The following is a 25,448-nucleotide window of genomic DNA, read 5'->3' on the forward strand; positions in this document are numbered from 1 at the left end:
CATAAAAAATGTGCGTGTTAATATGTCTTGTGGCTATACTTTTGAAACAGCAATATTGTAATGTTTACAGATTGGCCCCATTCACCTCCATTATAAGTGCCTCACTGTAATCCAGATTTTTGCTTTTTTTTTTTTTTAAAGAAAAGAAGGGGCAAGTCAAAATTAATTTATGTGGTAATCAATTTTATGCCACAAATGCTGTCAATTGAGCTTAACTTGTATTGAACCTGGAATATTCCTTTAAATATTTTAGTTATGAGCCTAAAACCTGACATTTCAAGTAATACTTAAGACAACTTGATATTTCCAGTAATGACAACTTTAGGGATTACAGTGTGAATAAAGGTTCACTATAAAACATATAACTTATTTTTCATTATCATTTTGCAGTTTCTATTTATAAAATGCGTCTCTCGTTCATGTGATGCAGACGATGTTATCAGTTTTCCTGCTTGCATATTAATATGAAAAAATGCATGCTTGACTCCTCCAGATGTCTTTGCTCGGGTCCATCGCTATACACCGCGCGCGCGTGTCGCTCACCTGTCACACACGCTGCTCTCTCGCTCGATCCAAGCAGAAGCGCGTGAGTGAGCTTGTGTGTCACTCAGCAGCTCCACCCCTCCGATAACTATTCCTAGCGCCGAAACGACCGAACCCACACATCAGACAGTCACGGTTACACAGGTATCAAAGTTGTTTTTTCGTCTGTTTGATGTTGGGATTTTGAGAGAACTTACGTGGACTTGTTAGGGTGTAAAAGCTGAAAATGAGGAGTAAGATGATGAAGATGAAGGACGTCTGGGGGTTTGAGTCAAACTGGACTTACTGGACGTTGCTTTTTCTATGCTCTCTCTTGCCGTTCCCCGCGCGCGCAGAAATCACTTGCGCCTCGTGCTTCGCGCCAATGACAATGCCGCTGAAACGCGAGCCACAGGCTCACGTGAAGGAACAAGTGAAGCCAACGGCTTTTGTCGACCGTCAACTTGAAAGTGTAACGGCCGACAGCAACGTGAAAATCAGAATATGGGGTCTGGATAGAGCTCAACTTTCCCCTGAAGCTCACAGGGACTCTGCTTCGCCGCTCTGGAGAGAGAAACTGGAGAAAGCGCACATATCCAAAGCGGAGCGGACCGGCCCAACTAAAGAAAAAGATGGAAAAGTTGATTCAACATCGTCTCCATCGGAAACCAAAGTAATGGGAAGGCAAAGGCGCAGTCTGTTTCCTACTGACAGCGAGAAAAGTGCTAACGGTTTCCAGGGCGCGGCCGATCCAAGGTTCGAGCTCAGGCTCACCGGAGGGGCTGACGGTACCGGGAGAGGTCCGAGGCAGAATGAGCCACACTTGGTCACGTCCACTTTCGCGCTGTCCGGAGATGTGGCTCATAATCAGGCCATGGTGCTATGGTCCGGACACAACAGCAGTGTGAGTGGAAACTTTCTCTAATGCGCATGACGTTAAGAGAGCAATACTTGGTCCATTATTGTATACACTTGAAGGGGTAAAACGGCACAAGTTCTGTATACTGTACCATTTTATGTTATGTAGTGGTCGCAAATGGTTTTTATATTCTGAAGTAGTTTACTGAGTGCATCAACTGCAACAGCAGCGTGCGCGCATGAGTCTGTGCGCGCGCTCCTATTTGCGAACACATTTTCTGTAATGTGTACCTCTAGTCAGACGGTCGACAACTAATTAATACTGTTTGTAGTTCAAAACGTCAGGAAAAAGGCGCACATGACAGACCATCAATTTATAGCCAGTTTCATGACGCAATAACACAATCCATAAATTAAAATGAGAAATTAATCCGTCTTCCCTAGTGGTATTAAACAAAATACAGCTCTACTGTGTTGCAGTACGTACTTATTTATTAGCAGTCTCCCGAAACTCAAAGCAGAGATTTTGTCTGAAATAATTTCACTTAATTGTTTGATACATACTTCATTAGGGTTTTGGGATGCAATAGGAACCTGCAAGAATTAAATGCAGTTTTAAAGGAATATTCCGGGTTCCATACAAGTTAAGCTCATTCAGTAGCATTTGTGATACAATGTTGATAGCAAAAAAAATTATATATATATATATATATATATATATATTTTTTTTATTTTTTATTTTTTATTTATTTTTTTTTTCAACTCATCCCTCCTTTAAAAGAAAAAGGGGAAAAAAGAAGCAAGAGTCGAGGTTGCAGTGAGGCACTTACTATGGAAGTGAATGGGGCAAATATTTGGGGAGTTTAAAGGCAGAAATGTTTAGCTTATAATTTTATAAAAAGCACTTAAATTAATTCATCTGTTAAAACTCATGTATTATTTGAGCTGTAAAGTTGTTTAAATTGTCATGTCGTCATGCCAGTGAAGTTGTAAAAATCATGTTAACAAACATATAATTTACATCTTGTGGCTATACTTTTGAAACTGAGTATTTTAACGTTTATGTATTGGCCCCATTCACTTCCATTGTGAGTGCCTCACTGTAACTCTGATTAACTTGTATTGAACCCAGAATATTCCTTTAAGTGAACACATTTATAACTGTACATAAGTTGCTATGAAAGTTCTTAAAAATCCATAATAGTATTACTTTAATATGACTTTGTCAATTGTCTGCCTGCACCCATTTACTTCATCAATAATAAAATTCCTTCATCAATAATCTACTTGCCGCATCTGTTAGATACCTTATTCTCTATTATTGAGCCGCCTGGGGTGTTCTGTCTGCTTGTATTTCTCCATATGCTGTTTTGATATGAATGAGGCTTTTTTTTTAACCCAAACTCATTCTTTTTCCTTCACAATTTCTGTGCTTCATTTAAAATATAAATGACTAACTCTGTCAGTATAGTTTTGGACTGGCAGTGTAATGCCTGCAGAATTTATGTGTGTGTATGCCTGCAGTGCTGCTGATTCCATTGGTGTATCTTTTACCAAGCTACATGAGCGATGTTTTGAGATGGCACAGTTGCAAACTGAATGTCACAGAACAGATAAGATCCACACAAACTCTCTCTCTGTCTTTCTCAATCTCTCCCTGACCTACACACATTTATGCAAGCATTGCACGCAGACGTTCACTATATTTTCAACGTCTGGCAACATGACACTGCTATAGCCTACCTACATAACGAACCACAAACCTGCTCAAAGCAAGGGATCCAGAAAACACTTAAAAAAAAAAAAAAAACATCATACACAATCAGGGTGTTGAATGACAAATGGGGCACATATGGTATTTTCAACAGATTAGTTTAGGAAATGATGTTAGCACGAGAAGAGATGACACTGGTAGCCACTCAGCAGCAAGCAGCAAATTAATTCCTCTGACATGCCAGCTTTCATCAAATGAACCTTTCCTGTCACTTTTTGTAGATGCTTTGTCTTATTACCTTATAAGTGATCAAGTTCATCTCTGGTCTTTCTTTTGGAGAGCACACCTTTGTTGTACCTCACTCACTCAATCACACACCAACACTATTTACAGTACATGCAATAACAATGATACTATTGTTTCTGTTACAGCACAGCTTGCCTTAAATACTCGTGTTTGCTCTAGAAGGAGTAGGTAGATAGACAGATGTCTGTAGAGTAGGCAAATAGAGTGATGCAAACACACATACACACTCTCGTGCCGTTCCCCGCGCGCGCAGATATCACTTGCGCCTCGTGCTTCGCGCCAATGACAATGCCGCTGAAATGCGAGCCACAGGCGCACGTGAAGGAACAAGTGAAGCCAACGGCTTTTGTCAACCGTCAACTTGAAGCACAGCTTGCCTTAAATACTCGTGTTTGCTCTAAAAGCAGTAGGCAGATAGACAGATGCCTGTAGAGTAGGCAAATAGAGTGATGCAAACACACATACACACTCAAGAGTGCCATAGAGATTGTGTTTGTTGGCGTGCATGTGTGTACAGGGCTCGACATTAAGCACTGTCATGTGTCTGTCCTCTGGACAATTAAATTGGTCATTCACTTGTCCGAGTAAAAAAGATGCTTGTCTGGAGAGAAAAAAGGACATTTAAGTTACATGCTCAAGTAACATGTCAAAGTTTATGCTGTATATTTTTCTAAAATTATGAACGATGCCCAACCTAATAGTGTATCTATGCAATCAACTCAATTCTCTGTGAAAGAAATGTAAACTGCACTGGGTAGGGGAGGAGGCTGTTGTCATATGGTAATTATTTTATGTTACATATGGTAGTCAAATAATGGAAAGTCTCCATTGCCACCATTTACAGCAGGGATGCTCACACTTCTACGGAATGAGATCTACTTTTTCATCATGTTATTGCAGCAAGATCTACCATGTACAATTAGGGCTGCCCCCGACCAAAGTTTTTTAAATTTTTATAAAAAAGTTTTTTAAATTTTAATAGTCGACTAGTAGGCGTTAATTTAAGCCATTATTCGACTAGTCGCACGTTTATGATATTAATTTAATTACTTAAATATATATATTTTGGGGGGCATCAGAAAATGGTTTGAGTTCCAGAGCTGAGAAAGAATGTTATAAGTAACATTGTTAACACTGTTCTACATTACAGAGAAATACTAAACCGTAATAATGAGCCTTTAAAATATCAATTTTACAAGCGTCTGAACATTTAGTTAATTTATAGAGAGAAATGCACATTAGGGTTGTGCTGACAGACGATGAGCTCGGGGATCAATGATGGTCAGAGTGATTGCCAATAGCTGTTGCCTTTGACGATGTCAAGACGATATTTGGCTTGTTTTCCCATGTATTAAATTATTATTATTAGGCTATTATTATCAAAATAATATTACAAATAATTTGCCCGTAGACACACAGACACGTGCTTGAAGAAACACACTTTATTACATTAACAACAGATGACAGAAAAGTTGTCTATGTGCATGTATGACGCGTATTACGTGTACAGTCTCGTGGAACACGCGCATGTAAAAGGTTCTCACTCTTTCTTTGTTTCTGTCTTCTGAAATGTTCTTTTCATTTATAATTGTTTTTATATCTTCATTTGTGTAAGTAATTTTCCACCTCCATGTTTAGATGGATACTTGCCTGACGCTAAATGGAAAGGTGTATTTAGGCATGGGCGACATGTGTAGTTGCCCAGGGTGGCATCTTGCGGGGGTACGGCACGAGGCACCCACACAGACCCGCCCCCCTTTGAATAAAGTTCAAAGTTTGAAATCAAGGTGTCTTGCTTTATTGTGTAGGCTTAACCCTAACCCTGCTTAACGAAAATTACCCCATAGTACCACCTAGTGTCCTACCAGCGGTGATAATGTGTTCATTGGTTTCCTGTGGAGTTTATTCTGCGACCAACCGACCAAACAAAACTTGGTCGACCAAGACTCTTCTCATCGACTAACGTTTGGTCGACTGTCGGGGGCAGCCCTATGTACAATATAGGCTATACATTGTCACAATACCAAAATTGCATTAGTCTGTAGTGAAATTTGATGATTCTCAATACCAGCTTCAAAACCACAACAAATAATAACACTAACTAATATGTTAATTATGGAAGAATGGTTTCAAGTTCTTAAGTAATTATTCAAGACTAGTAAACAAACAGTAATAAAATTACAATAAAAAACAGCAATAAATAGAAATAGATTAAAAATAATAGAATAAAAAACAGCTTTAATAGTTTTTAACAGCAGTAGGTTATCAAGTATTCAAGTAAACATTCAGAATGAAATGCAACATAAAACTACTACTGGTCTTTTTGTTATTGACGTTTCAATCAGTCTGCTTGTCCGGTCGGACAAGTCAAATTCTCTTTCACTTGCCCCTTCAAAAATCCACTTGTCCCAGACAAGCAGACAAGCATTAATGTCGAGCCCTGGTGTGTGATGACATCACAGGACATCTCCATTTTATGATGATATTCGACCTATTTTTGGCTCATCCAGTAATGCGACCTTCAGGTGGAGTCAGAAATATCGTAATTACGAATTATGAGCACATGAATGACCAAGTGAAGTATTGGGAAAAAAATCGGAATTAGTAGTGATGTTGGAAGGGGTATGTTGACATGAAATATGATGAAAAGCAATGATTTTGCAAAGTTATTTCAATTTCAGTGCTTTATTTTAATAATATTAATTTGTTTTATATGACAGTCAGTGCCAAATGACTCACTCTTTGAGGTTTGTTTGAACCCTTTAAGATGTTTTTTAAAGATTTCCTGTTTCAGTGGCATACCCACAATTAATTATTTATAACTCAACAAAAAACAAGGAGGATACATTTTTCTGGTAACATTGTAAAGAAAAAGAAAAAAAAATTATGATATAGATTATGATAAAGACTCTCAGCCTATGAAATTAGGATACAAAAACGTCTTCAAGTGTCCAAAAGCCTCTCCAAACAAATAAAACATAATAATTGTACATAAGAACTAATTACACATGCAAACACAACAATGACTAAAGGTTTGCATAGCATGCAGACATGATTTTAGTAAAGAGATTTCACAGAATGAGTTTCATTCTGTTCCATTTGAGTCATCATTGAGTCTGTGTTATGTACTTGGTGCCATCTCCTGGTGGTCATATGTAACAATCACCAATCACATGTCTTTCTGCCCAAATATGGATGATTTTTGCACTAATATGAACCCAGTCTGATTGGTTTAGCATTCCATGATGCTAAATCATTTCCGACGACGTCATCTGATCCTGGAAAGCTAATTTGTTTTCAGCCAGATTGCAAGATGCCAGATAGCCAGATGCTGTGTGCACATTGTGCACATTGTGCTTTGTGTCAGTTATATTATATTATATTATATTAATTGTCTGTGAGGAAAAAAAATAGGCTGATTGTATTCTACTCTTTGTGAGCTTTGCAACAACATATGACACATGGCTACTTGATGAGTTTGGCGTTTTGGTGATTACAGTAAAATGTTTAGTGCAAACTTTGTAATAAATTATAAAATGGAACACTTCTGATTTGTCTGCAAATTTCAAAACACTTGTTCAGTTTTGGTCATAATGCCTACATACATTGTAAAGTACAGCTTCTAAGCTTTCGAATGATACCTAATTTGTGTTGGTCAAGACTGTAGTTACTAATATTTTGATGATTAATATTTTTTCTCCTGGGCCAATTTGAACTTAATGGGTTAAGCAAATTAATTAATAATTTATTAGAAACAATGCATTCATGGTTTAAAAGTGGTGCGGGTGTATTCATCTATGCTTTATCCTCTGGTACCACAGAAAAAAGAGCTTTTGTCATTGTTCATTGTGTATTTTTTTAAGTCTGAATTTTCCTTATTTTGTTTCTGACTTGAATGTGTGACAAGTGCACTTAGGCAGCAAAAGCCTTTCAGATGGAGTTACGTTTGCATGTTTGCTGCATTTGCAACATTTAGATTTTGATGGTGGCTAGATTGATCCATGGGGTTCAGCAGTTTTTCTAAAGCTGCTCTGAAATGGAGAGAGGGAGAGAGAGAGAGTGTGTTTGTGTCTGAGAGAGAGAGAGAGAGAGAGAGAAACTATGTGTTCTGCTGAAAGCACACTCTCTTAGGCCTAATGTCACTGAAAGCTTTCACTTTTGATTCACGGCAATGGAGAGGCTGTTTGGCTGCTTTCTCAATTGTAAAAACAATCAATGAAAATCCATAAAGATGATGGAAATGCAAGAGAATCATTTTGCGGCCCCTGCTACGCCTGCCCTTGGGTCCTGATCCATAGTTTACCCTCCAAAGTCCAAGTTGACATTTTCTCTGAGAGAAGCCCATGCAGAGCCAGAAATCATTGCAAAGGTGGGGTTTGTGTATTTTGTTGTCTAGACAAAACAGATCTTATGCAAATGCAACTAAGGAAGCACATCTCCAGAGGAAGTCACTCCATGGGAGTTTGATTGTGATCGAGCTGTGATTTTAGAGCTCTGAAAAACTCTCCAACCTGCTGAGAGAGAATTGCAGATTATGGCTGTACACTCATAGGTTGCGCAAAATAAATCAGGGCTTATTTTGTTGGGCTGTCTGTTGCGCTTGAGTTTGTGTTGATGTTCTGTTGACACCCTACAGGAAGATGGCAGTCAACTATGTCCAACAACATCCAAGTTATGCCATGTTATGCCTTTGTGCATATGTCCATGTGAAAGTTAAAAGGGGTGTTTGTGTGTGGTACACATGGCCTGCAGAGAGCTACAGAATGATGTCCTTGAAGAGTTTGGCTGTCCGTACAAATGTCTACACATATTCCAACAGTTTTACTTTGAAGTGACAGCCAAAGTGGTTGTGTTTTCGTGGGACTCTCTCTGTGTGTGTGTGTGTGTGTGTTTTGCGAGGCTATTCTCACATGCTTTAATTATAAAAACTGAGTTTTATCAGAAAAATCAGGAGTAGGTGTTCCTATCAATCATTTTACAGGAATAAATAAGTGGCTGCTTGCCCTACTCCTGTGACAATTCTTCCAGCATTCCTCCACCACCACCACATCTAATATCTTTATCATATATTAACTAACTTATAGTTCACCCAAAAATGAAAATTCTGTCATTGTTTATTCACCCCTGTGTTGTTATAACCCCCTTTCTTTCTTTTTCTTAACACAAAGGGAGACATTTAAAAAAAATGTTGTGCACAGTGATGTCATACAATGGCATCAGTTTATGGTGACCACCTCTTCAAGCTTCAAAAGAATGCAAAAATATAATTCAGAAGTCTAATGAATTATTCCATGAGACTCATGATTGTTATGAAAGCATACAATAAGGTTTGGTGAGAAACAAACCGAAATGTAATGTATTATTTAGTGAAACTGTTGACCATTCCTTGATCTCCTGTGCGCATTCATGATAGGGCACGAGAGCAACGCAGCTAAGTGATGACATGAGGTGTTCAAGTGAAAACTCGTTTTGTTTATCTAAAAAAAGGACCTCCACAGCAATAGTGACAACAGAACACAACACAACACAGCTGCACACAAAACAGAGAACAGAACTTACTAAACATGTCTGAAGAGTTTGTAGTCGAAGAATTGATGCATTTCTATGCCCAGCCTTATTTTTCTTTAAACGGAGTATTCGGAAATCAAACAGAAACATAGAGGAGGCTACAGTCAGCCACAGTCACACCGTGTTCTAACCTGATGGCAAACGACACATGATAAAAGGTATCTTTTGTATTTTAATCAAGAGTTTTTGTCCTAACCAGCTATGACGAGCGGCGGTACATTCTATCAATCACTTGTTTTCTATTTTCGGCATCGCGCGGGTAACTCCATCCACTTTAAACTGTCACCGGTCCAAAAATGTTCTCATAACAGTATATTAAAGCCACCATCTTATAAGCTGGTTAAAAACTACTTGATTTTGGCCAAGAAAGTTAAACTTATTTAATGTTTTTGCGGAGGTCTCACTGTCAGGTCTGTTACAAATACTCACCAGTTCAGAAGATGTGACAGACATTCCCGCCTACTCCATCACACAGTTTGATTGATTCTTAGGCTGGGAATAGAAATGCATCTATTCTTCAACTACAAACTCTTCTGACATGTTTAGTAAGTTATATTATCTGGTTTGTGCGCAGCTGTGTTGTGTTTTCTGTTGTTAAAATCGCTGGTGGTCCTGTTGAAGCGAAAACAAAAAGTATTTTTCGCTTGAACGCCCCACATCACGAGCGGTAGCGTAACTACTGTTGCTCTCGTGCAAGGAGCTCTAAAGCTTGCGTGCAGACTCATGAAAGCGCACAGTAGATCAACAGATGGTCAACAGTTTCACTAAATAATACATAAGGCTAAATTTAGTTTTTATCCCACCAAACCTTATCGTATGCTTTCATAACAATCATGAGTATCATGGAATAATTTATTAGACTTCTGAGTTATACTTTTGTGTCCTTTTGAAGCTTGAAGAGATGGTCACCATAAACTGTTATCACTGAGCAATTTATTATTATTTTTTTCACATTTTCTCCCTTTGTGTTAAGAAAAAGAAAGAAAGTCATATGGGGTTATAACAACACAGCATTGAGTAAACAATGACTGAATTTTCATTTTTGGGTGAAATAATCTTTTAAATTAACTAACCATTAACTTCGTAGTCCAGGAGTCAAAGTCTTGTGCTCGAGCTCATCTGTTACGGACACCAAGCCAAAGCCATTTTAGAGACCTGGCATGTATCTATCAAAAATAGATCTACAAAATTCCCAGATAGTGTAAAATTTTCTAAATATTTTCAAGACAATTAAAAAATTATAAAATAAAATAGATTTTGATGTTTTATTTTTCATATATCAAAGAGATAATGCAACAAATCAGGACAAATTTTGAACAGGATTCATTACTTTTCATAAACAAATTGAGCTAAACATAAAACATAATATACACATAAGATATACATAAACTACACATAAGTATATACTCTTACTTATTGAGTCTAAGTAGATGCACAACTTACATAATTTCATAGTGCACCCAAATTACAATAATCATATCATACTGTTCATGTGTTGTGCTTGCTATAGTTTACTTCCATGTTGTTTCCTCATCAAATAGCAATGTCAGATGTAAATCAAGTCAATCACTTATACAACAGTGCCACCTTGAGTAAGAAATAGCAAGTATTTTATGTAGGTGTACACGCATATGGTATATAGATAATTCAGTGTTGCACAGAAAATCAATGTGATATAGTATTTATTTGTATGAATATAGTACTCATTCCTTTTGTAATAAACAAAGAAATAGATATCCTGTGATAGTAATCTTATATAGATATGAAATCATCTTAAAAAAATATAATTTATGGTAGTGAAAAAAAAAAAAAGAAGACACTCTTACATAGGGTCTCTAACGACCTTATACACTTTTGGTATTTAATTTTTAATTTTTATATTTTTTTTTATACTACTTATAAGAGGTAGATTGGGGAATACTAAAGAGGTGTGTGCATAACTCCAAAAAATGGATGAGGTACAGAGGGTGAAATGAGTTCCCTAAAACCTGAGTTATGCATTTAAGGGTTAATGCTAGTTAATAAAAATACAACTGTTCAAAATTAGTTGATGTTAGTTCATATTGCATTAACTAATGTTAACTAAAATTCTCTCAGTAATAAGATATGTGAAAGCTCCCATGTACTCTTCGCATTCAAATGTATGCAGTCCAGTGACCTGTTTTTCCCTCCAATGGGATCTGCAGTGACGGACTTATTCATTACGAGCTGCTAGCCATGCTTTGTCACAGTACTGAATATTAATGAGCATGTAGATTAATTGTGGTTATTGTACACTTTCCAGGGATGTAGAGAGCAAGTGTCAGAAATGACCGGAGATGAGAGATGAGTGCATTTGTCATTGGTCTTGAGAGAGAGAGGGAGAGAGAGAGAGAGTGAGATTATTCATTATGTGAATTATTCGTGTGTGTGTGAATGTGTCTTTGGGACATGTGTGTGTGTGTCTAATTATTGGTCTGTAGAGAGTCAGCTTGTCTCACTGTCTTTTTAATTAAAGACAGAGGCAGAGGAGGTCGAGTGGATATCCAGACTTTAGAGAGCGTTGGTGAAAGACAAGAGAGAGGAGCAGTGGAAGCTAGGGAAAAAGAAACAAAGAAAGTCAGAAAAAAAAAAGAATAATGTAGAGGTCACACAAAATTAGAGAGCGAACTATCTAACCCAGTTCTGCCACAGAAAGAAAGTGACATCATACAAGCTGTGCTTAGAGGGAGCAGGTATGTTGAAGTCAAAGTTATAACCCTTGAGTGTCTTTAATGTTAATGATGCAACCTCTTTGTTTTAGTCTGACTCTCTTTGTTTTGACATTGTCTTTCTAACTCTTTACCCTTATTTTTGTTTCAGATTAACAAGCTAAAGTGCTGTAGACCAGCGCTACTCAACACGCGGGCCGCCTGCGGCTCCCAAGCAATCTTTTGCGGCCCACGTTATGATATCATCATCAGAAATATATTAATCAGCAGCCTATAAAATCTGTATGAATTGTGAGGTGTCCATTTACATGAGGATTTACACTAGTTCTCTACATTGCTGAATCACGTTAGAGATTGAATTCGACGGCCAAAAAAAGAAAAATATCAGAGCAAGACTGATGTTATGAGAGCAGCGGTCGGTCTGCGCGCACATTCATACACAGTACATGTGTGCTCACGTGCAGTCTGTCAATCAAACGTTTGCTTGAAATCTCACTTGAGAGTCACTCAACACGGCGCGAATCTGTCCAATCTCTTGAATAGCTCATCAGAGAAACAGTATGTACTCGTCATGACAACAGTATTTACAGGAAAAATAACAGTTTTTCCTGCAGTGACGACGTTGAGAAGCCTTCATGCAAATGCTTTTTATGATCTACTTCGGCGCAAAACGCTAAGGGGGGTGAACAAATCTTTATGACTTCACTGAAGGACTTTTGGTGCTAATAATGGATATATCGCTCTTGTTTTTGAACACATCTCAGGGGTATGTGATGTTGAAAACACATGGTGTTTGTTAGTTGACAGTCACAGTGACAATAGAACTGATCTATATCAGTAAATACTACAGCACTTTCGGTGTCAAAATAAAAGCCCCAGGTGAAGACGAAGTAAACAGGACAGAAATATATTACTTTTGTATAACGCAAATCATAATAATGATAATTCAGCATTATATTATACTAATCAACCTGACGTGTCCCACAGTAATAATTTAATATTATGCAATGTTCAGCTGGGGTTTCAAATATAAGTCAGTGAAGTCGTTTTGCACAGTAAAACATTTGAAGGTAAATAATGCTTTTTATTAAGCTACTACGTATGTATCATTGTGTATGAAATATAAATATAAAGTGTATATCAATGAAAATGACTGAATTTCATTCTCCCTTGTGTTTATTTAATGAAAAACTATTATTAGATTTTTATTTAATGTCTTTAAAATATTTAATCTACTTGGCTACAATGGCTGTTTGTATGAAATGATGGTTCCTCTGATAAAAAAAAAAACAAAACAAAAAAAAACCACTTTTGAGCCATTTTAGAGCAAATACATAATTATCGAGATCTACTGTATATCAAATATCGTCAATAGGCTGAAAAATATAGAGATATCATTTTTTAAGACATATCGCCTAGCCCTATATATATATATATATATATATATATATATATATACTATATATAATCATAATCATAAAAATTAAGTGTGCGGCCCTCGAGGGTACAGAGATACAGCTTTGCGGCCCCTGACCTTTCCAAGGTTGAGTAGCCCTGCTGTAGACAGACATTACATTTAGGCTCTATTTCACTAATTTACAAAACCATTAGGGGGTGCAGTTTGTCTTGTAACTAAATTATTTCAGTTGATTGGCATGTGTTAACATGCATTTAGGAGTATTACTTTAGTAAACTATTATTTAACTAGTTTACATCTCAACAATATACTAGTTTTATACTATACTACAGTGTTTCCCGTATATGCATTAAGGAGCAGCACTGCACCGCTGCTGAATTATGAGTGCCGCTATTAAATATTAACATTTCACATGGTTCATTACTATCCACGATGTAACATAACACTTGCCAGCATGCAGTTAAATAGGACACCTGTATGAAGCAAAAGGGACCCCACCATATACTCACACGTATTCACAGTGACGTCATCATAGAGCAGTCCATCAAAGGCTGTTCACGAGTGCGTACACAACAGAGAAGCAGCAGACCTGACATGATAGACCTACCTACCTCATCTAATGGAAAGTCTTTTACTTGGATAACTTCTTTGGCAAAGGTAGTAGAAATATAGGGCTCCAGACTGCAACTAAATGCTACCATATTTCCCCCTGGTGAGACAAAGTCTGTTTCTCAATGTCCATTCTTTTGTGTTCTTACGTTCTCATGGACTCTTTCTACGTCATCATCCACTGCCGAAGTTGGATTCCAATCCTCAAGAACGCAAGTACAGGGAGCACAGGAAATTATCTAGATGTGTCCTTGAAATTGAGGATGCATCGGATGGCGACTTGTGGGCAAGAACTCAGTACTGCGGTGGCAGACGAAGGACATTTATCATTTTGCTTTGTTTTTTCCTCGAGAGTTTCCCGCTGTAAGCTCACGAAAGTCTGACGGCTCGTGAGAGTCATTATACTCCATCAACATTTGTTGTTTTTTTGGACTTTTTTCTTTTAAATTCTCTAGTCCTGCAAACCCCCACTTGTGTGATGATATCAATGCTGTCACTGGTGTGATAATGCCAGTAGTTCTGTCACTGAATTCAAATGTGCTGTGATGGTTAATTGCGCAACATGGAGATCGCAGCACATCTCAAAGCTTGCAATAGATGCGTTCTGCATCCTCCTGTCCTTTCGAGTTCATTCTTCCAAGGTAGCTTGGCAAGACTGCTCTTCATAAGAACACAAGTCCGTTCTCTGCATCCTTAGAATTTAGAAAAACCCAAACTTTTAAATTATAAGCAGGTGTCATGATCACGACACCAGCTCAATGAACAGAGCAGCACGAGCACAGAGCAGTCTCGCCCATACAGCGCAAGTCATTATAAACAGCGCTGTGAGAAGGGTGGCGCAAGACGCAAAACTCATTTGAATTTGGCTGTGGAAAAACCCTATGAAAACCATTAGTGTCTCTTGCATTGTTGATTAAATGAGTTTAAAACCATGTTTAATAGCACACCATTATAAACAACACCAGGACATAAATTATTAGGCTGTACATTCCACACATCACCACCTTAACAAAAATGTACCTTGGATTTACTATAGTAACACTTACTGTTTTAATGATGGTATTTTGGCAGAAATGTGTTATATTCATACTAAACATTTGTATAGACACTAATGGAGGAACTATGGCAACTTTTCATAATTATTATGGACATAGCAATTAGTTTTTCTCCGCTGTAAAATCTGTTCTAGAATCTGCTCTTTAAATGTAGGAAGAAGTAATTTGGCTTTGTTTGCCTTCAGATATTCAAAGCGATGACTGTACATAATCAGTCGGATCACACTCAGAATATTTCAATTTAGCCTAAATAAATTAAGAAGGCCTATACACCAATCAGCCACAACATTAAAACCACCTGCCTAATATTATTTAGGTCCCCCTCTTGCCGCCAAAACCGCGCCAACGGTATTCTGCTCACCACAATTGTACAGAGTGGTTATCTAAGTTACCGTAGACTTTGTCAGTTCGAACCAGTCTGGCCATTCTCTTTTGACCTCTCTCATCAACAAGGCATTTCCGTCCACAGAACTGCTGCTCACTGGATGTTTTTTTGTTTTTGGCACCATTCTGAGTAAATTCTAGTGACTGTTGTGTGTGAAAATCCCAGGAGATCAGCAGTTACAGAAATACTCAAACTTGCCCAACTGGCACCAACAATCATGCCACGGTCAAAATCACTGAGATCACATTATTCCCCATTCTGATGGTTGATGTGAACATTAACTGAAGCTCATGACCCGTATCTGCGTGATTTTATGCACTGCACTGCTGCCACATGATTGGCTGATTAGATAATCGCATGGATGATTGTTGGTGCACAGACGGGCTGGTTTGAGTATTTCTGTAACTGCTGATCTCCTGTGGCTGATCGGTGTATATAAATACACTTTTTTACAGATGTTACTGTTGTATCACATCAAAATCAATGCTACACTGTCAAATGTGCATTTCGGCAACAAAATAATATAAAATATATAATAATGTCACTATTTGTTATTAGTTTCTATCTTTATTTATTTTTTTATTAAGGACAACATTTTTTGTTTTTTTTTCCACTGTTGCTACCAAATTAGGTGCTGGCGCCACCATCTGTAGAACTTCATATGTTAGTCTGACATGTATGTTCTGTTAAATAGGTTTATACTATCAATTGGTGTTTGTTTAATAAAAATAGTTAAATTAATTTTCTGCACTGAGGCATTTCAATATTTGACAGTTATTACGTCAGCTATCTGTGCTTCCAGAGCCCTTCAAGTGTCAAAAGCTTCCAGTAAATAAAAAACACATGACAAGATGAACATGAATAACACATCTATAATGATTCTAAGGTCATTTTAAGCTATTACTCCACCGACGTGCTTAAATGCAGGTCCAGTGTTTCCGGCGACGCATGAACAGCAGCACTGCTGCTGAAAAAGATGCCCTGCATAGACATACAGTAACACACAGACACATTTCTGTACAAAACAGACAAACATAACAAATAAACTAAATCAAAGGTACTACTGTCTAAAAGGGGTGTGATGAGAACAAAAGTTAATGCACACATTAGTCTGCTAGGGCTTGAAAGAGGAAATTGTCCACTACTCTGCAGCCATCTGATGCCGAATCAGCTTGCAGCATACTTACGCATCAACATTCGGCAGTTCATGCAAGTAAATAGAATAGATTTTGCTTAAAAACATATTAAAGAAGGATTAATGTTGTATACTTGAGTTATACAGTTGTTTTGATGAAGTTTAGTTGAAAAAGAATACGTTGCTCTCATAACTTTTGACCGCTAAGTTGTACTGAGCAGTTATGAGTAATAGGAAATTACTAGTAATTCTCACATTAGATGTTAAAAATATTTAAAAAATATTTCTTCACATGTATCACACTGGTTTTGCTGTGGTTAATGTACTGTATATTTTGAAATGTCAAAGAATTTCTAAATTTTATTATTTCTTAAAAAAATGGCATATTAATTAATAACTTTTATATTTGTTAGTTAACATGACAAAAATATCAATCTTTTTACATGTATGAACAGTTAAGAACTTATTAATGATTTACAATATAGTTTTAGATGAAAACCATTGGGTTATGAAAGATTTATAAACTTGAATTGACCCGTCAATGCAAAAGGTGTATGCAGATTCCGAATGCAATAGGAGGGTTAAAAAAAAGAAGAAAAAAAAAGAAGCATATATCACAGTTAAAGTGAGGCACTTACAGTGAAAGTAAATGGGGTCAGTCCATAAATGTTAAATATTGTTTCCTGGGTAGCTCAGTGAGTAAAGACACTGACTACCATCCCTGGAGTCACGAGTTCGAATCCAGGGCATGCTGAGTGACTCCAGCCAGGTCTCCTAAGCAACCAAATTGGCCTGGTTGCTTGGGAGGGTAGAGTCACATGGGGTAACCTCCTCATGGTCTCTATAATGTGGTTCGCTCTCGGTGGGGCGTGTGATGAGTTGTGCGTGGATGTCGCGGAGAATAGCGTGAAACCTCCACACGTGACATGTCCCTGCGGTAACGCGCTCAACAAGCCACGTGATAAGATGCGTGGATTGACGGTCTCAGACGTGGAGGCAACTGAGATTTGTCCTCTGCCACCTGGATTGAGGTGAGTCACTATGCCACCATGAGGACCTAGAGTGCATTGGGAATTTGGCATTCCAAAAAACAAATATTGTTTCAAAAGTATAGCCACAAGACATGAACATTATACTGTACATGCTAACATGATTTTAGTGAGATAAAATTGCTTACTAACCTTATCTGTGTAAAGTTATATCAAATATTGCAACTTTTTTGTCATGATGGCAAATCCTGTAATGCCAGAAAACCGGTAAGCGATTTTATCACACTAAAAATATGTAGAACAGAGATTTTTTCACATTAAATAATGTTAACATGTACATTACAATGTTATACATTTTAAACAGTGTGAATTTTAGCATGTTTCTGCAACTGTTGCTTTTTTTTTTAATAAACAAGGAACACTTCTTAATTAATTTCTGTGGTAATCAACATGATGCTTCAAATGCTGTTGATTGATCTTAACTTGTACTGAACCCGGAATATTCCTTAGAGCTACCTCTCTTGCTTTAACTTTGTATTGCTAATCTTCAGTTTTCGATGGCATTTTCATATCTAATGCTGTGTTCATGCCATGTCGTGATTACTGTAATTACGAGATTCTGACTTGTAAAAAGCATTCACGTCCTCGTAGAACTCATAATTACAACTTGTAAAGCTCCGACTTGTACCACCTGACCGCTGCAACGTAATGTGTAAACACTCAAAATGGTGGCGGCATCAGCAGTAAAATGTAGTTAAGTAGTTATCTCGTAATATTTCTGTGTAATAATTTGTATAATTGACTATTATTAATGTCTTAATAACGCAAGATTAATCTGAAAATAAAGACATACAGTAGTTTAATGTAGCTAGCACAGAGTTGGATTACCATCTAATGTCTAATGTCTTGCTAAATAAACTATAAGTTTATCAATAAGGCATTTGCATAACAACTGTTACTTGTTGTATTGTGGGTTTGTCTGTTGAATACTCAAATTAGGCTGTGATTTTGTCATTAAATCAGACGGTATGTTCTTTATTGTATAGCATAAACATGTAATTTAATGTTGTAATGATGTATTTTGCAGTTGTCAACTACATCATCTAACAGATTCAGTTTGACGTTAATATAGTGTTGCCATAGAAACGCATAATTCCTAGTTCCCAGGGAATTTCCGAGTTGCCAACGCATAATTTAGATAATTAAGACAAGGCGTGAACGCAGCTTAATCTCTTCTTCCCAACTAATAGAATTAACCAAAATATTGCATTTAGCATCTCTTTTTACTAGTTAGCAGCAGAGCTAGTCCTTACAAATTAGCTCAAAGTAAAATTACACTTGAACTATTAGTATTTTAAAAGTAATTGCATCTCATCATCACTCAATTTCAGTCATGTATCTTTACTGGTGAATACAAAGTGCAGTCATTTAAAAAAAAAAAAAAAAAGACAATGAAGACAGCACCACCTACTTGTGTGGAGAACAACATTTAATTTCTCAGGTGGATAGTTGAGATCTGTATCTCAGTGTTCTTCAGTGGTTTTATTGCATTGTAAAAAAAATCCTGTTGTTTAAAAAAAAAAAAAAAACACTGGCAGCTGTGGTTGCCAGAATAATTATGTAAAAAATACAGTAAAAATGTAAACAACTTTACAGAACAGCCTGTACATTTTACAGTTTAAAACTGTTGTAATTTACATGATCATGATGGCACTGTAAAAAAAAAAAAAAAAAAAATATGTTAAATTTACAGTAAAAAACATCATAAACTTGATATTAACCTTCTGAAACTGTACAAATCTACTTTTTACTTTATAAGGTATTGTTAATCACTGTAAAAATTACAGAAAGGCACATGATGACATAACGTTCACCAATAGTGGCTCTTCCAGGAGCAACGACCAATAAATGTGTAGAGACAGTGCTCAGTAACTACGTTTCCATCCAAGGATTTTTTGCGAAAAAAGTTTTAGCGCATCAAAATTAAGCTGATGGAAATGCAAATTATCGCTAAAATTTCACAAGTGTCGACATAATATTTTTCCGTTTGACTCAAGCGCATAAACTCTATGTCGATACATCAAATGTCGTGAAAAACTGGTTTGGAAACAGTTTTTATCGAGAAAATTGGCATTAACACAAAAATGTAGTGTCACATGACAGAATTTGCCCCAATCGTTAGCCTGTGTTAATGATGACGACAAGGTATATATCCTTGAAAGTCAATTTATTGTACGTGATTATGGATTGATCTTTACAGCATAAAGATCCGATCACTGCAAACATGACACTTCCAGGAGTACCAACACAAATATCTCGTATCATGCACCTGACATCGACAAGTGCACGGAGAACAAATGAATGGCCACTGTTGTAATCGTGGTAGCCATCCATTTATTTATTAAAGTTGCTTTTTCACACCATTCAAAATAATAGACAGCAGTCATGGAATTAGCCCACAAAAAAACAAAACAAAAAAAACATAATTTCTGTGCCCAAAGAAGATTTAAATTAAAAATAAATACACAATACTAGGAGAAAAGCTTCCGTGTGCTTTTTTGGAACACGAACATAGCCCAATTATATTAAATTATTGTTTAGCTTTTGAAAAAATGCTGGCAAAATTCCCTATATTAAATTAAATAAATGACCAAATGAAAAACGCATTATATATATATATATATATATATATATATATATATATATATATATATATATATATATATATATATATTTAGACCTATATATGCCTTTTCTTTACACAAACTTAAATTAGCCGTACCCTGTTCTGTAGACGAATAAAGTCGGCTGAATGACATTTTATACACTTCAAGACTATAAACAGAACTATTTGTCCAATGAGTTCACTTTCAGAAAACGAGCTTTTGAACCTTTTAAAACTTTTACATTTTTTAAATCTAACCCTCTTTACCTCAGATCGCATTTGCTGAGCTTCTTCAGAAAATATGTAAATTGCATTATGACACTAAAATTAATTTTAGATGATAATCAAATTCAGTTGGTCATTAAAAGTTGCTGGACAAATATGCAGGACATAATGCAGTTGTGATGGCATTGCTTTAGATTAGACGATTGTTCAAAATAGCCTATTGAATATCAGGAATGTATCAAATGTGAACCCTGATATTACACCGCATCATTTTTTCTTTAATAGCTGTGCACACAGCATATACACATCGATGGATGGTCCTTAAGACCAAAAGTTTCCCCCACTTCTTGGTGCAGGTTGTCAGCTTGAACAGGTTCATGCCGATTCGCTTTCGGGTCAGAACCGGTGGCAACTTGCAATAGGCGCAACATTAGGACCAATATTACAGTCCTATCAGAAGGGCAACTGCTCCCTTTTAATTGCAATTCCTCGTCTTCTGATTGCATTTATTTGTGAATTAAAATGACAGTAAGCTGTCTAATTTCAATGAATTGTCTCAATACTCTCCTCATTTTACCAAAACTTCGGAGGAAAAAATTAGGGAGATCTGGCAGGCGAATTAGCGATAAACACACATTTCTGAATGGAAACGGCTTCAGGGCAGATTTCTTTTGCGCTAAACAAAAACTTATGCGACAAAGTGTTTTTTTAGGCATGACGTCATCACGCACACCATTTTTATCGATAAAAGGCCATTTGAATGGAAACAGGCAGAAGACGGCGAATTTCGCCAAAAAAATGTTACACATTTTCACGCGGAAAGTGGATGGAAACTAGGCTACTGTCACTCATACAAACACTAAACACCATCAGGGTAAAACATGTGAAATTTAAAAAATGGAGTAAACATTAACTAAAAACAAATATAAAACAAAACACCCCAATGTACGTAACTGATATTAAAAATAAGAAGAAACATAAAATATAATGAAATATGATGGGTCATGCAGGGAATTGTGGGAACACCTGATTATTGTTTTTTACTGTAATTTTAAAAATAATTTACTGTAAAAAGTTTTTACCATTAATTATACAGGAAAATCATACTTTTTACATCTAAAAAAATAATTTTTACAACATTGTAAAAGCTACTGTAGTGTCTTTTAAAATATATTTAAAAAAATGTACTGTATATTTTACAGTTAATATTCGTTAATCAATTAACTTTTTTTTCTGTTGCATTTTTACAGTCTTTTACCGTTAAAATTACAGACATTTTTTACAGTGTGTCTTTGAGGGGACCTGGGCTAACAGGAAAGCCAGTCCTATTCTTATGGACAAAGAAACACTGAAAGCAAAGGATAAAAGGGTTCTTTCTTTCTCTTTAGGCAGATTTTATTTACTGCCTTTTTTTACATAGATGCCCAATCATATGTCACACAAACACACTCCCCTGGTGCCTGAGGGCTTTGGTTTGGGGATGTTTATTCACTAGTGTGTAAAACACCTCAGAAGAAAAGCATTGGGCCAAAAAAACTCAGCAAGACTAAAATAGAATTGTTTTGGTAGATGTTACAGGAATATTCTGAGTTAAAACAACACATTTGGCATGCTGTATTTTACCAAATAAATTGTTTAGACTAATACCTCAGTTTATAAAACATAAAACACATTTAACATAATGCAGTTAGAATGGAAGTCTAAGGGATGATCGTAACTTTGTGCTGGCAAGGCTGATAATCTATTCTATTACACCAGTGTCATATTATTGACATTTTCGCTGTAATTTCAAAACTGTAATGAACTGCATACTTTTGAGATTTGAGAGCTATGGTGGATTATTTTAAGTTGTATTTAACCTTTAAGCAGAAAGGGACATATTTTGACAACCTCCACTCAGAGTTAAAGTCATCAAGTACAGTGTATGCTGTCCTTTTATCCTTAAGCAGACTACGTGTGAAGACCTCTCATTGGCCTCTATTTTTCTTAAGCTAATTATTAAGCTTCTTAAGCTTAAACACTAACCTTATGGCATCTGTAGATTTTAATGAAAAACATTTTTGGCCCATTCATGAGTAGGTTTTAAGGGGCTTTGCTATATTTCTGAGAACATTTTCTGAAGTATGGCTCTTTAGAAAACACTGTGCTAGCAGATACCTTTATGATTTATTTGTGTGTGAGAGTTGGCAGAATCTTATTTGCCACTGATCTGCATCTAAAAACTGCATGGAACATGACTAAATGATTCAAGGATTTTTGTAAGAAGGGCAGTAAAATTTTAATTCCCAGTTATCTTAGCTGTAGAAAATATAGAGAACAATAAAAAAGAAAAAGAATATAATAAGCAAAGGATAAGAAAGTGTGTGTGTGTGTGTGTGTGTGTGTGTATGCTTACAAAAATGTTTCTTTTATATAATGCAGTAAAATAAACCTCCCAGCTGTTGCCAGTGGTCGTGAAGGCTGCTGCCCTCAGCAGAAATTCTATGCTGTGTGTGTTTGTGAGTGTTGTGTACGAGTGTGTGTGCATACAGTATGTGCACATGCTTGAGCTCTAAACGAGTGTATCTTGTGGTAGTCAGCTCAAAACACATGGATCATCACAGAGTGATGCGTCTAAAGGACATTTATATTCATAAATATATATATACATAAGCAGATGTGTACTTGGGGATTGTGTTAAAGGAGCTGGATAATGTATATTTTTATTATGGCCCTGTGTGGCTCCCAGCCCTTTTGTTGAATAAACACAATATAAGGTCCAAAAGCGTGTGAAAATGATTGAAATTTCCAGCGAGGCAGAATCGAGCAATGCAATGATTTGTGGATTTTCCTAAGGCAAAGCAGTGAGCATTAATAAAACATAAATATGAATAAGTATCCTGTTTTTCTAGGTATGTGTTGGCATGCGTATGTGTGAGACACTGCGCATCTTTGCTTATTTGACTGATGATAAAATGCCTCTTGCCCCAAAGCACAAACTCATTCTTGAAATTCATCTATTTTTTGTATTATCCTCATAAACTCAATTTCATGCCATGAGTGTCTGCATTTTCAAATGGTGCTGTGAGAACTCCGACACACTCACCACACAACAACAAAAGTCTTTTATTTACCTGGTTGGTTTATCAATAGAGTGCACAGTAATGTACCCTTCAGCTCCAAAAAATACCAAGTCCTGACACACACATATGTAGAAGTAAAGGTTTTACTTTTGATTACTGCTGCTGAATTTATCATACTATGAATGCTATTGTACCATTTCAGTCAACTTCCTTTTGTTGGCGAATTTCCGATGCTACATTTCACGTATGAAAAATATGACACAGAGGGGTTGAAGCATGTACTAATACAGTCTTTTATTAAATAAACCATTTTAAAAAATCAATTCTAGTTTTTCTATCCCGTCCCTCCTTTTTTAGAGTAGTATATTATAATGCCTGGAGGTTTATAGATTTTTACAGCAGCGTCTAAATATGATACTCAAGAGCGCTAGAAGACAGATTGAGGAGGAAACACTATGAAAGGGAATGAAAAGGGAGAGGAAAATATAAAGTGAAGAATGTTTGGTTAATATTCCACACACTCCAAGCACACATTGAAACTGATTGTTTCAATTCCACTAGAGTTAAACTGATATATTATACCCAGTCTGTTCATTATCACAGATTTATGAGAAAATAAAGATTCCTTAGTCCTTTGTGTTTTATTCAAATTGTGAGCATAAATTTCATTTTGGCGCTAACTCAGGGGGTTTATTTCGGTACACAGAAACAAATTATTGCCAAAAACACTGAGATATGTGCTGTGAAGTCCACCAGAGAGACACAAAAGTCACAATGTGCTGCATGTCTCCTTTGAGAGCAGAATTGCAATCATTTCTTTGCACTGCAAGTTATTGTTATTGCTATGAAAATTTGGGTTCTGTTGAATGCTGAGTACTTTACTCTGACAGCATTGTGCTGTAGGAATGCCATTGAAACAATGAGCAGGTAGTTCCATTTCATTTCACCATTTTAATTGAATTCATATTCAAGTGTTGGAAAACAAAGTCTCTGACCGAAAACTGACACAAACCATACAGTATAGAGTTCTCAATCACCTACCCATGTTAATGTGGTTTTTTTTTTTTTTTTTTTTTTTTTAAAAATTAGGGTTTTGTAAACAGAGTTTTAATTATGGGCTTCGTCATTTGCAGTGGAAGTACTGCTTAAAATGGTTTTCATGTTTTCTTAATTGTTTGTGTGCCGTCCCAGACTAACATTGCATGCTACCATGTTCAGGCTCGGTATTACTGGATAATTTTGGCCTCAAACAATCTGCTGGAGAATCATTAACTTCTAGTTTTTTTACTCCACAGTTCAAGTCTGACAACATTGCACTTGGTTAATCTCTGTGTTCTGAAAACAGTTCAGATGGTGTGGAACTATTGGAGCTAAGAGAGGTTTTTTTCAAATAAGATGTTTTTTTCTTTTGGTTCTGTAGAGAGGGAGCTATAAACATCATAGGCCTTATATTTCTTTTAAGAGAAAAGAAGAATTAGGGATGTCAATTTAACAAGTTGATTTAGTACAATTAATTATATAAAAATACAATACAAAATTAATAAAACATAATCATGTCTAGGCCTGTCGCAATTATTAATTAATTGTCTGATCACGGTTATTTGTTATAACCACGGTTATTTGAGATAACTGCGATTATTGTGCACTTCCAATCACTATTTACTGTACAAATAAGGAAATGCATGCATTTGAGTGTCTCATTCAAATGAACTCTGACCGTCTTACTGAACCGCACTGCGGACTGCACTAAATGCAGCTCCTGAAGAGTATGTGAAGATTAATAGCTTTTGAATAGGTCTTTCTTCATGTGAGATTAGGGCTCATGGGTTAAAGTGGAGAACCTTAATGTAATGTGTGAAAGTGAAGAATTTTGGATAGAAATATTTTACTATTGCATACTTTGATATAATACAATATAAAAGCTATTCAGCTTGGCTAAGTCCAACAATAACAGTGTAAATGCAAAATGGACCAAGACTAAAGTTTCATGTAGCCAGACCAATGACTGCGGCATAGGTCTGTGGTCTATAGCCGCTTCCATTGGCCAAGAACCACCCATTTAGACAGGAAAAGCTATCTAACTGACATGTAAAGCGACCAATCACAGTCGATTTTGTCATTACGGGGTGTGGTTTATTGGAGATGTATACCATAATAAAAGACAGACATGGGGAAATAAATAATTTATATAATGGCACGCGAGTCTCCGCGAGCAATTGCACAGAAAACACATGGGAGAAGAGCTTAA

At 36.4% G+C, this 25,448-nt stretch overlaps 1 protein-coding gene across 1 annotated transcript in view; it reads left to right on the top strand.

Annotated features, from left to right (window-relative positions):
- The first annotated feature begins 741 nt into the window (after positions 1 to 741).
- The window catches only part of sorcs3b (sortilin related VPS10 domain containing receptor 3b), a 139,419-nt gene continuing 114,712 nt past the window's right edge, over positions 742 to 25,448 (top strand). Inside the window, exon 1 of the mRNA XM_051722107.1 lies at positions 742 to 1,426. Within this exon, the coding sequence (XP_051578067.1) occupies positions 770 to 1,426 (657 nt within the window). The 5' untranslated portion in view covers positions 742 to 769. The remainder of the gene's footprint in view (positions 1,427 to 25,448) is intronic.

Source organism: Myxocyprinus asiaticus, chromosome 17, assembly GCF_019703515.2.
Source record: "Myxocyprinus asiaticus isolate MX2 ecotype Aquarium Trade chromosome 17, UBuf_Myxa_2, whole genome shotgun sequence".
NCBI classification, from domain to species: Eukaryota; Metazoa; Chordata; class Actinopteri; order Cypriniformes; family Catostomidae; genus Myxocyprinus; species Myxocyprinus asiaticus.